The sequence below is a fragment of the Silurus meridionalis genome, chromosome 28 (genome assembly GCF_014805685.1).
Source record: "Silurus meridionalis isolate SWU-2019-XX chromosome 28, ASM1480568v1, whole genome shotgun sequence".
Lineage (NCBI taxonomy): Eukaryota > Metazoa > Chordata > Actinopteri > Siluriformes > Siluridae > Silurus > Silurus meridionalis.
Genome location: NC_060911.1, coordinates 11505382 through 11521719, shown reverse-complemented (window position 1 = coordinate 11521719; position 16338 = coordinate 11505382). Strand labels below are relative to the sequence as shown.

Here is a 16338-nt window from a genome sequence, read left to right as displayed (position 1 = left end):
AAGTGAAACAAAAAAAAGCCGACGGGTGCAGGTCTTTGGCTCAAGGTTCATGTTCATGTATTGATTCATGGTTAACATAAACTAATGTTTAATTGCAAATAAAGCAATTAGTAATAGTTTTTCATTTAGTCTCTGCTGGTCTGGGTTCTGGAATATAGGAGGATTACGGCCGGATGGATGAGGATGCCCTGCGGAAGTCTCAGGGTAGCCAGAGCAGCATTGACACTTTTGGTAAAGGTGATAAGGCAAGGCCGAACAGAAGGACCCGATAATGGTACGCTTCGGGAAATTCCTGTGGGAAGGAAGGATGGGTACTTGAAAGTATGCATCCTTTAGATCTACTATGACAAACAGTCCTCGGATCTGATTTGAGACACAACCTGCTTGAGGGTCAGCATTTTGAACCGGAGCCTCATCAAAGAGCGGTTCAGCTGCCGTAGATCAATTTGAGAACTATGAAATACCGACTGTAGAACCAAGACTCTCTGTCTGACAGAGGGACCACCTCAATGACAATCAATCAATCAAAAGAGTGTCTACGTCTCATTCTACGACCAGAGCCTGCTCGCTTCGCCACCAGAGTGGGATAGAGCCTGTTGAACCGGGGCGGACAAGACCGAACAGAATCGCATAGCCTTGCTTTACAGTGGGCTGGACTGAGACTTTCCGCAGCATGTATTTGATTTCTGGTGATCATCTGCAATATAAAAAATAAAATAAATATAAAATTGTAACCTGTAGTTAATTATTTTTTGTGATGTGTATTATGCAGTTAATTGACAGTTTCACAAACATGAAAAAAATCAATCACAATACAGATTGTTGGTTTAAGGTTCTGAAATCAATTCACAGTAACTTTAGATAGTGACTACCTAAAGTTAAAGTGAACCATTTCACAAGCATTGCTGAATAAAACATTGTAAGGATTTTTTTTTCCTGTTTGTGAAACTGTCAGTCTGATAGTCATTCAGGAATATCATCCACTTTGCTAACACGACCCATCTATCTATCTTTTACATCTTTTTATTTCTCTAGGACTTGGTGAGTGAACTGAAATCAGAGCTGACTAGGGAATTTGAGACTTTGATTGTGGCACTGATGGAAACACCTACAATGTATGATGTAAAGTGCCTGAAGAGTGCCATTAAGGTACACACCCACATTCACACACACACACACACACACACACACACACACACACACACACACACACACACACACACACACACACACACACACACACACACTGACTTGTACGATTATGCAGCTGCACACACACAGTTCAGTCTTTTAGGTTTTTTGTTTATTTGTTTTTTTAGGGTGCAGGAACATGTGAAAAGGTTTTGATTCACATCCTGTCTTCAAGAACCTGCAATGAGATCCAAGAGATAAACAAGGCCTACAAGCAGGGTAAAGAATCTGACACTTTTATCTATAAATGGGTTTGAGAATTTTTTTTTGTGACTGATGAATATAAAAAGTCTAAAGTTGATCAGTCACACCATGAAGTTATGGGAAAGAGTAGTGGAGGCCAGGCTGAGGAGTGTGGTTGATGGAGGAGTGTAGAGAAGGTCAGAAGGAGTTGCATTGTGTGTTTGTGGATTTAGAGAAAACGTATGACAAGGTGCCGAGATAGGAGTTGTGGTATTGTATGATTAAGTCTGGTGTGGCAGAGAGGTATGTGAGGGTGATGCAGGACATGTATGAGGACAGTGTGACAGCAGTGAAGTGTGTAGTCTGTAAATTGTGGTGAGAGTAGTGATCAGGTTGAGAAGATCCTGGAGAGGTGTAGGTACGCACTGGAGAGAAGGGGAACAAAAGTCAGTAGGAGTGAGACAGTGTGAATGAGAGGGAGGGCAGTGGAGGCGTGTGGTTGCAGGGAGAAGAGGTGGTGAAGGTGAAGGAGTTCAGGTACCTGGGGTCAACAGTACAAAGTAATGGAGAGTGTGTTAGAGAAGTAAAGAAAAGAGTGCAGGCAGGGTGGAGTTTTGTGGAGAAGAGTGATAGCAGGAGTGATTTGTGATAGTAGGGTATCTGTGAGAGTGAAAGGGAAAGTTTATAGGACTGTGGTGAGACCTGAGATGTTGTATAGTTTAGAGACAGTGGCATTGAGTAAAAGACTGGAGGTGGAGCTGGAGGTAGCAGAACTGAAGATGTTGAGATTTTCATTGGAATTAATGAGCATGGACAGGATTGGAAATGAGTTTATTAGAAGGACAACGCATGTAAGACTTTTTTAAGACAAGGTAAGGGAGGTGAGATTGAGATGGTTTGGACATGTGCAGAGGAGGTACATGGGGTATATCGGTAGGAGAATGCTGAGGATGGAGCCGCCAGGAAGGAGAAAAAGAGAAAGGCCAAGGAGGAGATTTATGGATTTGGTGAGGGAGACATGCGGGTAGTTGGTTTGAAAGAGGCAGATGTAGAGGACAGGGTGGTATGGAGACGGATGATCCACTGTGGCGACCCCTAATGGGAACAACAGAAAAAAGAAGAATACAATAAGTGTGTGTATATGTGTGTGTATATGTGTGTAAAGTACATTAGTTTTAGTGTAGACTAACCCTGCAGCTTATAAACAGGTGCGGCTTATTTATGGGTGGGCTTTATAGTCCGGAAATTACAGTATATATATATATATATATATATATATATATATATATATATATATATATATATATATATACACATACACACACACACACACACACACACACACACAATGTGCAGAGGCGGACAGAGTACACAGCTTCAGTACTTGAGTAAAAGTAAAAGTACCCCTTGCTAAATTTTACTCAAGTACAAGTAAAAGTACTACAGTCAGATGTCTACTTAAGTAAAAGTACATAAGTACTTGTTTTTAAAAGTACTTGAGTATAAAGAGTACAAGAGTAAATTTTCTAAATATTGCATTACTACTGCCACAGTGCTTACATTTATGTACAGAAAAGTCCTACATGGAGTTATGAAAAATGTTAATGTTAATACCTTGGAGAATGTAAAAGGAATTCAAAGTAAAATTAAGTCATTTTCATCTTTTGACCATGTTGCTTTATTTAACATTTCTCACTTGCACACAAGGCAATAGAACAATGGCAACGCTCCGACAAACCTCGGCTACAGTTTTAATGGATTTTTTGCACCCACATTTGAACCTGACTGTGTAAAACTGACCGCTTACTCAAGAACATCAAAGCAAATGCTCAGCTTACATGAATGTGTAATATCAGAAAAGAAAATGTGAGTTTCTCTGATGAAAAAACAATAAAATCAATAAACCTAAACCAGCAAAGAAGGCAATATAGCAATGTTGTAACACACCTCTGAACCTGACCGTGTTATACACGGAGCATAGAGCAAAGAAGAGAAAATAATAATGATTAAAAAAAAATCAGCTAATTAGCTGTGTTTAGGTCAACAAACAAAGAAGGAAAAATAAAATTCAGCTCATTTGAGTGACAGTATTAAGCCCCTTCCTCTCACATTGACTTACAGGCAAAGGCAGGAGAAAAAACTTTCAGCTGAATAACACCATTCTCACACACACAATCTATGTGTGACAACTCTGTGTGTGTGTGTGTGTGTGTGTACTGTACTTCAATTCAATCAAATATCATGAAGTCCTTGTTCAACTTGAGGAGAAGTTGGTTCTCAAAATTCTGTGAATGAATTGATCCCCTTCTTGGGGTGAAAAGCAAACCTGCTATGCTAAAAAGCCTTTCACACGCTGCTGAAGCTGGCAGGGCTGTGTTGAGCTTTAGTGAGAGGTTACACACAGCTGGATATGGGGCCAGTGTATTCACTCCTTCAGCTGTAGCGGCTAGGTATCCATCAAGTTGTTTACTTATCTCATGGGAATGCGTCTGCTTGACATAAACCGGAGAAGACGAGAATGAATATTTTATGAGTGATGATTTCTATTCAAAATAACGAACGTTACAGATTAATTATTTTGCACTCCTGGCATACATTTAGAAATTAATGTCACTGCAAACCAGTTTAATCATAAACGGTGGTCAAATATCGAAGCTGGAGTCTTAAACCTTTCTTGTGATGCTGAGTTTGTCCAGATCAAGTAAGAGTGTGATGTTTTGACGAGTAATTAATTTTGATCAACAATAATCCGGGATCACCAGTGATCCCTGCCGCTCAAGGGGTTAAGCCTCAACAAACACTATTGTAATCCTGTCTAGGCCAGCTGAACTGTTATTTTTTTTAAAAGCCAAATAGGGCTAGCTCTAGTTATTCGCTCTGGTGAAATAAGTGAACTGAAAATGCCCTGCTTGCAACTAGCATAGAACTAATTAGGCTTTAACATTTTTGTATGGTAAAAAAGACATTTCATACTCGAGCTCAGACTAGAAAAGATATTTGTTAGGGGCATGTCAAAACATGAATCTGAAAGGACTTCAGTTGATTTGATTATTATCTATGTTACACCACGATTAGCTTGCCTCGGCTTACAGTATGTTAACTATTGTCAGGCCAAAGTTAGCCATCTGAATGGCAAATTGGCGGGTGCATGTGGCTTCGACTACTCAAACGTAACTGAGAATGTAAAAAGCTGCATTATCGCAGCTAGCCAATCATTTAGTGCACTTTTCTGTAGCTAGACTCTAGCTTAGAAGAAATGTAAGGAAGTTTATTTCAATGTTACGTACCTTAACATGCTTCCGCAAGTTGGAGGATGAATTCTTGTAGGCGTTGATAAAATTCTGTTTTGGTAAACACAGCAAACACTTGAAGCGAAAATTATCATTAATTTCTTCAGAAAATTCTAATAGTCTGGCGAGGTGTGGCCACGGGTTGGCACATTCCCGGGATGGACCTGCTGCGTCTTCATCCACTGTTGTTTCGTCCATGGTTTCGTCTCATCTAAATCTGATCATGCAGTTGACTTTGGCGCAAAGCTGAAGGTGATTGCTAATAGGCTGTCCCAAGCATTGGCGCCTGCACAATCCAATCACGTTTGAGAGGGAAACAACAAATTGAGGGTTTTTGAATTTTTTCTTTTTTACTTTTTTTTTAGAATTAACGCGTACTTACGGTTATGGGAAGAAATCTAGCGGAGTAAAGAGTACAATATTTGCCTCTCAAATGTACTTGAGTAAAGTCATGAGTACGCCCCAAAAAGGATACTCGAGTAAAGTACAGATCCCTCAAAATTGTACTTAAGTACTGTACTCAAGTAAATTTACTCCGTTACTGTCCGGCTCTGACAATGTGTAATATATATATATATATATATATATATATATATATATATATATATATATATATATATATATATATATACAGTACAGACCAAAAGTTTGGACACACCTTCTCATTCAAAGAGTTCTCTTAATTTTTATGACTATGAAAATTGTAGAGTCACACTGAAGGCATCAAAACTATGAATTAACACGTGTGGAATCATATACATAACAAAAAAGTGAACTTAAAAATATGTCATACTGTAGGTTCTTCAAAGTAGCCAACTTTTGATTAGATTACTGCTTTGCACACTCTTGGCATTCTCTTGATGCCTACTTTAATGTCCTAGGGGGTTGCCAAAAAGCATTGAGATAACCGATGATCGAGATAAACGAAAATCAATATGGCAGCAATATATTAACGTGCTTGAAATTTCTTTATGTACATGATGTGCGTTAGTAAATGAGAATGTGCATGCACGTGTTTTTGGAGGTTTTTTTTTACACAACAGCGTTGCCGCGATTTGTTTGATGAAGGCATGCTATAAAAATACATACAGTACATGTTTGTTAACTGTCAGGAATCCACCTGCCACGCCCCCTTCGGCGCCCCCTTCAGCATGTCAGGTGCTTTCTCGGCCGCTTTCTCTGAAGCTCCCGGCTTCAATCGCGCACATATGGTGCTCGTTTAGCATCATCACCAGCTTGGTTCACGGCGGTCGTTGTTATCGCTCATGCGTATCCCGGTACGTGCCTTCCCACCGGCACTCTCTCAACGGCTGCGCTTTTCTTCCCAAAGCGCATCGCGGATTCCCCCCCCGATCCTGCCGGTGTTAATTCTATGCTTTTGCTGCTCATCCCACGCTCCCACCAAGCGCCATAATAATCGACATAATCATTAAAAAAATGCTAAGACGAAGCGAGAATTTGGCGGTTCCACTTTAAAAACGTGGACTTAATAGGGTTTGTCGAGTTAACCGAGGTCGAGATAAGTGGGTTCCACTGTATATATAATATTGTGCGTGTGGTTGTGTGTGTGTGTGTGTGTGTGTGTGTGTGTGTGTGTGTGTGTGTATATTACAGAGTATGGTGAAAGTTTGGAGCATGATGTGACTGGGGACACTGCTGGGGCCTTCAGGCAACTGCTGGTTATTTTGCTGCAGGTGAAGTTTTTAGTCATATTTTATGTATACAATATACACCTAACAGGTGTGACATTATAACATTATGTCTGAAGTTTATAACACTGCTTACATACATACACAGACAGAGAAAGTGTGTATAATAATTAATATTGTTTTAATTGGTTTTAATTTTAGGCAAGCAGACAGCAGGGTGTCCAAGAGGCCAACATACAGAGTGATGCAAAGGTATGGATCCATTTTAGAAAAGCAAAATAGGATAAAACCAACAAGATCATTGAATGAATAGTGTAGACATGGGCAAACTACTGCCCATGTCACGGCCCATTAGGTTTATTAATCCGGCCCGCCGAACGTGACTAAATTCTATTAAAATAGGTATGGGTAAACCTTGTTTAATTTACCTTTCACCTGTAATGCCCACGTTTCCCCAAAAGATGTCGCACTTCAGCCACATTGACGTTGTTCGCATGCATTACTCTCTTTTTCTCTTATGAGCTCTTCTCCAAAAATGAGCTTATCTAAGAAAAGAAAAGTGGATAGTGAGCGCTGAGTGTTTAATACGGAGTGGACAACAAAGTATTTTCAGTGTAACACTGAAGTCCAATCAAAGTCTGTATACCTAATATGCCAAGAAACTGTCACGGTTTTCAAAGAGTACAATATCAGCCATCACTTTGCACTTTTCAACTGGTGTCCTGTCCCCTGTCCCCTGTCTCACTGTCCCCTGTCACAAGACCCTGAAACCCCACCACAAGAAGTGCAATTGGAACCGATCGATATTCAGCCTGACTCCGTCTTAAAGGAGAAGTTCAGCTCTCTTTAACTGAATGACTTTAATGCATCACTTAACAAAGCTATGTTTCCAAACCTCTGGAAGACAGCACGGAAGATGCTGACTTTGTTTGGTTCGACCTACGTTTGTGAGCAGACATTCAGCGTCATAAACATCAACAAAGCCCCTCACAGATCCAGGTCAACTGACTAACACCTCGGATCTATCCTGAGAATTGCCACAACAAAACTTACTCCAGACTTAAATGAACTGTCAAAATAAGGAGATCAACAACACTGTTCCTACTGAAACTGAACTTTTCTGCTGTGTTTGATGCACTGGCAAAATAAGATCAACAAGTTGTTGTCCTTTTGGCACTTGATGAAACTGATTTTGTGTTTTTTCTGCTGTGTTTATTCAACTGAAATTTAATAAATTAATTATTAATTTAATGAATGCATTTGGAAAACAATTTGTACAATGAGCCTTGCATATTCATGCTTTGCTACATGTTACAGGCCAAATGTCTAATGTAATATGTAATATATATATATATATATATACAGTACAGACCAAAAGTTTATATATATTATATATACAGTACAGACCAAAAGTTTATATATATTATATATACAGTACGGACCAAAAGTTTGGACACACCTGCTCATTCAAAGAGTTTTCTTTATTTTCATGACTATGAAAATTGTAGAGTCACACTGAAGGCATCAAAACTATGAATTAACACATGTGGAATTATATACATAACAAAAAAGTGAACTGAAAATATGTCCTATTGTAGGTTCTTCAAAGTAGGCATCAAGAGAATGCCAAGAGTGTGCAAAGCAGTAATCTAAGTAAAAGGTGGAAGAACCTACAATATGACATATTTTCAGTTGTTTCACACTTTTTTGTTATGTATATATATATATACAGTGGAACCCGGTTATGTCGATGTCCTAGGGGGACGCCAAAAAGCAAAAAGCATCGAGATAACCGATGATCGAGATAAACCAAAATCAAAATGGCGGCAATATATTAACGTGCTTGAAATTTCTTTATGTACATGATTTGCGTTAATAAATGAGAATGTGCATGCACGTGTTTTTGGAGGGTTTTATACACAACAGCGTTGCCGCGATTTGTTTGATGAAGGCATGCTATAAAAATACATACAGTACATGTTTATCTGACAGGAATCCACCTGCCACGCCCCCTTCGGGGCCCCCTTCAGCGTGTCAGGTGCATTCTCGGCCGCTTTCTCTGAAGCTCCCAGCTTCAATATATGGTGCTCGTTTATCATCATCACCAGCTCCTATTTACACTTCCACACTCTCATCGTCCGTTATTGTTGGTATATGTTGGTTTACGGCGGTCGTTGTTATTGCGCATGCGTATCCTGGTACGTGCCTTCCCACCGGCACTCTCTCAACTCTCTATATATATATATATATTTCCTGGCCCGGCCCCTCTGTCCATGAGTCACAAAGAGTTTGGAGTGTTTTAGCTCCCCCTAGTAATGTTTTGATTTTATTAGTTTAAAAAACACATATTTTGCCAGAATTGTTTATGCTTAATGTTGCTTGTTTTAGCAACCATCAGTATGGCTTTCTTTTATAAGAGCACTCCAGATGCAAATCCTGATAAAGAGTATGTCTCTCTGCATGCAGGCTCTCTTTGATGCAGGAGAGAAGAAGTTTGGTACTGATGAGGAACAATTTGTCACAATTTTGGGGAACCGCAGCCATGAACATCTTAGGAAAGGTATATACACACACACACACACACACACACACACACAGAGTTACACATGTACAGTATCCAGAAGTAATTGCACCATTCATAAAAAAAATAATAAGAATGATATTTATAAGCTATAAGCTATAAATAACTAAATCAAAAGTAAAGTAAAATGATTCTATTGATCTAGACAGCATTTTGGGTTAAGGTCTGGATACATTTACAAGTATTTGGAGCACTAAATTTGTAAATTTTCTTTTGGGATGGAAAAAAAAAGATTACCGTATTTTTCGGACTATAAGCCGCTACTTTTTTCCCACGTTTTAAACCTAATTTATGGATTTTTCCTGGGTTTTTCCCGGTTTCACAAACTTCAAGCCAAAAACTGAACCCCATAACATTAGACCAATGAAATTTTAGAACGGAAACGAAAAAACGCACCTCACCTGTGTTCTGAGCTGCACAGCTTCGGGAGAAAAAAACATTTTTGTTTAAACGCACGACGATGCCAAAAGATAAACTCCCGAGATAAATAGTTGTGAAAGGAAGGAGGAAGACAGTGAACAATGACTTACTTCGTAGGCTACTGTTTAGATACAAGCCGTTGTAGCGCGTTGAGTCTGGGTGAAGGAAGAGCTCACTAACTCCAGTTACAACAGAAATCATATAAGCACAGACAGGTTTCCAAAACTCGTGCTTTTTGACCATTAAAATTACATTTTGCACCTCTGTTGAAGATGTAATTAAGACTTAACATTCCCCTACCTATACTGTATCTGCTGCCTGTGACTGACTTTTTAGCACTGCTGGCCTCAATTTCATTCCAAAAAAACGAGCTTAAATAAATTCCAAAATCTTAAAGAACCAGCTTGTCATTTTAATTGTTAATTGAAGATACATTTTTGAGAGCTTGATTTACTACTTTGTCTTTTTTTGACAACTAGTAAAGCATGTTGAAGAGGTTGTTGTGTTGATCTTAGTTAATGCAGTATTAGGGTACAATTTGATTTGTATTTTAGGAAACAAAATCTCACAAACTGTTTTGTATTTTTACTAATGTTTTTTGGTGTTAAAGACCAAATGACCAAAGTTTCAACTTACATTCAATACGAGTTAAATACTTACATAAGTACTATTCAAATCAGACACTCTAAAACTTTTACTACTACATATTGGAATTGGTGACTTTTAACTTGTAGTGAAGTTTTGCACTAACATATCTATTCTTTTACTCAAGATCTGATTTCCCGGTAATCTTTACACCTCTGTCCTACAGTATAGCTTGATCTTGTTCTGTTTGTTCCATTTTTGCAGTATTTGCTGAGTATATGAAACTGTCTGGATTCCAGATCGAAGAGAGTATTACAAGAGAAACCTCTGGACACCTGAAAGAACTGCTGCTGGCTGTGGGTAAGACACACACACACACACACACACACACACACACACACACACACACACACACACAGTTGAGACTTTTTAGTCTTAGTCTTCTTCTCTAATTCTTCTTTTCTTTATTTACAGTTAAGTGTGCCAGAAGTGTTCCTGCTTATTTAGCTGAGTGTCTGTATTATGCAATGAAGGTACGAGTCTGGCTTTTTCCCAAATGCTTTCCCAAATCCCAAAAGTCATGCAAGAAATTCAGATAACTTTACTATATCAGCCATTTTAAGCCATTTAACAATAAAGACCTTGATATTTTCAGGTGTTAATATTGTAGTTTCAGAGGATCAGGGGACATTGAATAATACACTGTGGATATAGTTAAATAAATAGTTATATAAATAGTTTGCTTGCATATTCTACCCTAACCCATAACCTCCCAGGACCCGTTTTTGGGATCTAGATGTGTGGTATCCAGTGGTGGGCAGTCAGGGCCAGCAAAGCCTTCTCTGCTGGCCTAAACACTATCAGAAGCACTGACCTACATTTACAACCTAAATTCTAATATTTGTTTGATGAAATTGTATTAATTTATTCCCAACAGTTTTTTCTCTTTCGTACTGTTTCTCTTGGCTGCACTGCTTTCAGTACATGAATTGGTGATTAGTGGTACCACTTAGTAGTGGTTTCTATAATTGCAACTTGATAGTGGTGGTATTAAGAGGTAGATTAAGTCGAGTAAGTGTTTACTGAAGGCCCAGGTACCAAATGCACGGCCCACAACTGATGGTATCCTATTCCAATATATTTCAGTGTAATTACTGAATACTGAATAGAGTTATTCAAGGGCACTATGAATAATTAAATAATGAATTGGGACTCTAAGGGGTTATTTGTAGTTTTGTGACGTTTTTTGGGGTTTTAATTAGGGATGCACCGAAATGAAAATTCTGGGCCAAAACCGAAAACCGAAAAAGAGGAAAGCAAGGCCAAAAACCGAAACACCGAAAACCAAAACACCGAAAGAAATTGTGCCAATTATTATTACCATTGCATTTATGGCTATGACTGTGCATTAACCCTACTAAAATCAAGGCATTTCAATTGCATAAATTAATATTAAAGTTTCAAAGAATTAATCAATTGCAAATTATGAAAATATTTATTTATAGCACATTGCAACAATGCACAGGATAAAATAAATTACAATTCAAACTCAAATGTTTAACTTAAATGCACTCATGTGTACATTAAATAATAATGTACAGGCCCTCTGGCCTGCTGAAAGGTTGTAAAATTAAATGTTCTTTCATAAAAACAAAGTGCATTCAGAACAAGTGCAACTGCTTAAAGATACAACAATACAACACTATCACTGGGAAACTTCCTGCCTTTTCAAAAACCTCCACCACAGACGGAGTGCGCGTGCTCGGAGGGGTTTTGCTTTTCTGTGCCGTGTTCCTCTCATATTCAGCATAGCGATCGGGATGTTTGGATTTCAGGTGATAAATTAAACCCGACGAGGAGAAAGTCTTTGCAGACGCACCCCCTCTTAAAATTTCGGCATTACATGTTTTGCAAATCGCTATACTGAAATACGTCCACACCACAGACATGTTGTTTCAGACAGGCACGTGCAGGCAGCGGTTTCTGTTTGCGTCATCACAACAAACTGTTTCGCCCGTGTTTTTTCGGTGATCAAAGTCTTTTGGCCGAAAACCGAAAATGCACTTTTGGGCCATTTTCGGCCGAAAACTTTCGGTGGCCGAATATTCGGTGCATCCCTAGTTTTAATGCGTTTTTTGTGATGGTGTGTTATTGACAAGGTCTTCTTTGAATCATTTCTGTCTTTGGTGCACTCTTTATTATTGCATGTCTGATGTAAATATTTAGCATTATACTACCAATAATACACTTTTTTATAAAGATATGTGACTTTATAAAAAGCCAGTTTTACAAATTGACCAGTGTAATTAGTAATTTTATATGATCAGTGATCTTGCAGACTGGCAGAAGAGAATCCCTAAATATTTTAAGATTATTAGATCTTAAATATTGTTTAGCAAAATCTTTACATCATTCAGACCTTACACTCTATGGGCCATATTCAGAGTTTGGCAAAAATGCTGACTTTTGACTCATTTACTTTTCATTCACTTACTTTTTTTTTTTTTTTTTTTTTGAAGATATGATGTTAAGCAGAAAGCAGGCTTTAGTCTATTGCCAATGGTTAATAAACAGTATGTCATGCTGTAATTTGCGTTTTTGGAAACCTCAGAAGGGATTATCTAAATCTGGTACATGCCTGTCTGGTACTCTACATATTTAGGAATAAAAGTATGAAAGTTTGCAAATAAAATGCAAAATAATATGTCTGCTATTTTACAAGATTCTGAGGAATGACGTTGGAAGCCATATACTTTTAAATTAAACATTTGCAGTGCCAGTGTGCTAATTACAACTTCATGCAGTAATAAACTAGACTCCTAATTAAATGCCTGTCCTAAATCTTCTTGCTAATCACTGTCTCTGAATATGGCCCTACAAGGAGTATAACTATATGATCAATTGTATGCTGTCTATGGTCCTTGTATTCTATTTTACTGATGCAGTTTTTTTTCAAATGCTCATTAATATTTGGATTCTGTCTTTCTCCTATGTGTCTGCTAACCCTACCTGAATTATTTTACTTTTGGTTTTCTGTTTGGTCTGATGTGGTGAGGGGGCACTAAGGAAGGGGCCAAGTGCAGAATCCTGCGTTCTGCCCAAGTGAACTCACACCGGTGGGGTAAAATCCACAGGATTTGATTCTAAACACTGCAGGAATAGTTTCTTTCTTTGGGCTGCTATTTGGAATTGTATATATTGTTGATTTTTCAACATCTATACCTCTCTTGCTTTAAACATGTTGGTTAATAGCATGTTGTTGATGTAATTCAGCCTTCTCCACAGGGCACAGGGACTGACGATCACACCCTAATCGAGATCATGGTATCCCGTAGCGAGATCGACATCCTGGATATACGTGCAGAGTTCAGGAGGATGTTTGCCACTTCTCTGTACAAACTGATTCAGGTGCGTACACTAAATTAACAATTAAACATTTGAAATAAATAATACAGTGGAACCTCGGGTTACGAATTTAATTCGTTCCGGTACTTTATTCGTAACCTGAAAAGTTCGTATCCCGATACAAATTTCCCCATAATAATGAACAGAAACTTCGGTAATTCGTTCTGGACAACCAAAAATATAACTTAAATAAAAATAAAGCCAGTATTCACTAATATTATTTACTTTTAACATGTTATATTAAAATCATAGCACATAAAAACATACAAAAGAGGAAAAGATCTTTACCGGTACTTTCCTTTGAGAAGACTCGCTGCAGGAGACGACGTCAGAGAAGGGGAGGAGGGAGAGTTATTGTTTGAAGGAGAATCTTATTATATTATATTATTATATATTATTATATATTATATTATAGAATATTAAAGACAGTGTTATTAACACGAACGCTGAGACAATTGTTGCATTAGAGGAAAATGAGAGCTGTTTCTTTAAGGCTACTATCAGTTGGTATTGAAGTCCAGAGTGAAATTCATTATGGGTATTGTACTGGAAAAGACTGTAACCCTGCTAATCTATCTTCATAAAAACAAGTAAAGTGGTTATGCATCGGCTAATGTTGTCCATCTCATCATTCCACGAGCATCAACTAACGAGTTGTTACGCTGCTGCCGGAAAAGTTCAAGCGGATAAGTAACACGATGCTCGCTAGGGACACAGGACGCTAACTGATGTGACGAGCTGCGTGGATAGAGCAAAACAACCAACTTGCCTGCGATTTTTTGGTGAGCGACGTTCGTATCCCGATATATTGTTCGTAACCAGGGGCAAAAATTTTGATGAACTGCGATTCGTAACCTGAATTATACGTATGCCGGGGCGTTCGTAACACGAGGTTCCACTGTATATATATTTATATACACACACACACACACACACACACACACACACACACACACACACACACACACACAGTATATACAGTATAGAAAAGTAAGTACACCCCTCACATTTCTGCAAACATTTTCTTAGGCTTCGTGGTTGCGTGAACGCAACTAATAGCCAAGTGTTCTCAGGTGTTAATGATTAGCAATAGATTAAATAAATAGGGAGAAGAGTAACCATGACTAACTATACTTCATTCTAAAGCTCTAAGTCTCAAGCAGCGATTTCAGATCACTGGTTTTCAATGGAAAACGTATAACGAATTTAATTGCTGAATTTGTGTGAGCAGTACACAACAACAACATGCATAAAAAAACTCACTACTTACATAATTATTGTAATAACGAGTCACAAACACATCCACTGCTGCTAATCCCGGTTTATTAGGAAAGATAAGGGTCCAGTGAACAACATGCCGTAAAACATTTCTGCTCCAAACAAACAATAGTGTTGTAATTTAGATGTTTATTTCTTTGTTTACGTCACAGAACTTCGGCTGGTGTTTGTGTTTATATATTTCCGAATAACTTTCACATAAAAAACGACATCTTGGTGACAAAAAACAAATATGGCTGGTAGAATATAGTGTTACAAAACGGTTGAGACCACAAAAAAGTAAAAAAAAATGATAATAAAAAAGTAAAAGAGTATAAATCTTGGGTGGAGTCTCCTCTCTCTCTGCAGGTGTTTTTTTATGCGCCGCCTCTCATTTCAAACCTTTTATTTCCCAGCCAATAGCATTATGGAAACAAAATGACTGATGGACAATGTAGCCAATAAGTGCAGGATTCTAACGATATTTAGGAGGATTTTATTCTGCACGTGTGTGAGGCTTGGTTTTATTACTCTTTACAAACTATTACTGGCTGAATCAGGAAAGAAGCAGTGACGAACCAGAAAGTGATGCAGCTCTCAGGTCAACATAAACAGCTGTTTATAGCTCGTGCTAACTGGACTTTGTTTAAAAAAATAAAATAAAACAAGGGAAAAAAATGGACAATCAAATAAGTTGTTTTATCTGAGATTTGCACAAAAAGCAGCGATGTGGAAACTATTTTTTGGGGCGGAGTAACAACATGGAGAAATGGAGCTCTACATCTGTAAGTTACAATAAATCTCCCCTTATAGCTTTATACAATTCTATTGGTTTTATTGCCTGCTATTCTGCTTCAGAATGTCACAGTATATGTTGGAACCCATGTTTTCCACAGAGAACTGCAGTTCCCCAGTAGCAGTAGCATATATATATATATATATATATATATATATATATATATATATATATATATATATATATATATATATACAATACAGACCAAAAGTTTGGACACACCTTCTCATTCAAAGAGTTTTCTTTATTTTCAAAGACTTCAAAGTAGCCACCTTTTGCTTAGATTACTGCTTTGCACACTCTTGGCATTCTCTTGATGCCTACTTTGAAAAACCTACAATATGACATTTTCAGTTCACTTTTTTGTTATGTATATAATGCCACGTGTTAATTCATAGTTTTGATGCCTTCAGTGTGACTCTACAATTTTCATAGTCATGAAAATAAAGAAAACTCTTTGAATGAGTAGGTGTGTCCAAACTTTTGGTCTGTACTGTGTATATATTATATATATATATATATATATATATATATATATATATATATATATATATATATATATATTATGGAACAATAATAATATTATATATATATATATATATATATATATATATATATATATATATATATATATATATATATAATATTATATTTTAGGGTGTAATGGTACACATTAATAGCGAACTGTTTTTGTACAGGCCATTTGGGTTTGGTGCATGTGTACTGAATGCAATCCTGTGAGTGTGTGTGTGTGTGTGTGTGTGTGTGTGTGTGTGTGTTTGAGAGAGAGAAAAAGAGAGAGAGCGTTTTAAACATAGAATCTTTTCTCTTTTTGGTTTATCTTTTTTACAGGGGGACACCTCTGGTGATTATTGCAAAACCCTGCTCCTGCTGTGTGGTGGTGATGATGCCTAACTCCTTACTGGACCAACGTGAACTGCAGTTAAATAATTTGGTGTATATCACAATTTATTAACTTGT

General features: G+C 37.6%; 1 protein-coding gene across 2 annotated transcripts in view; it reads left to right on the top strand.

Moving 5' to 3' along the window:
* anxa5b (annexin A5b) overlaps window positions 1–16338 on the top strand; it is a 35011-nt gene extending 18673 nt beyond the window's left edge. Inside the window, exons 5-13 of one of the 2 annotated variants that reach the window (XM_046842940.1) lie at window positions 1036–1149; window positions 1320–1410; window positions 6279–6358; window positions 6515–6565; window positions 8780–8873; window positions 10164–10259; window positions 10374–10432; window positions 13185–13307; window positions 16210–16338. In XM_046842940.1, the coding sequence (XP_046698896.1) occupies window positions 1036–1149; window positions 1320–1410; window positions 6279–6358; window positions 6515–6565; window positions 8780–8873; window positions 10164–10259; window positions 10374–10432; window positions 13185–13307; window positions 16210–16272 (771 nt within the window). In that variant the 3' untranslated portion in view covers window positions 16273–16338. Of the gene's footprint in view, window positions 1–1035; window positions 1150–1319; window positions 1411–6278; window positions 6359–6514; window positions 6566–8779; window positions 8874–10163; window positions 10260–10373; window positions 10433–13172; window positions 13308–16209 lie in introns of both variants that reach the window. The other variant, XM_046842939.1, reaches the window with a different exon arrangement.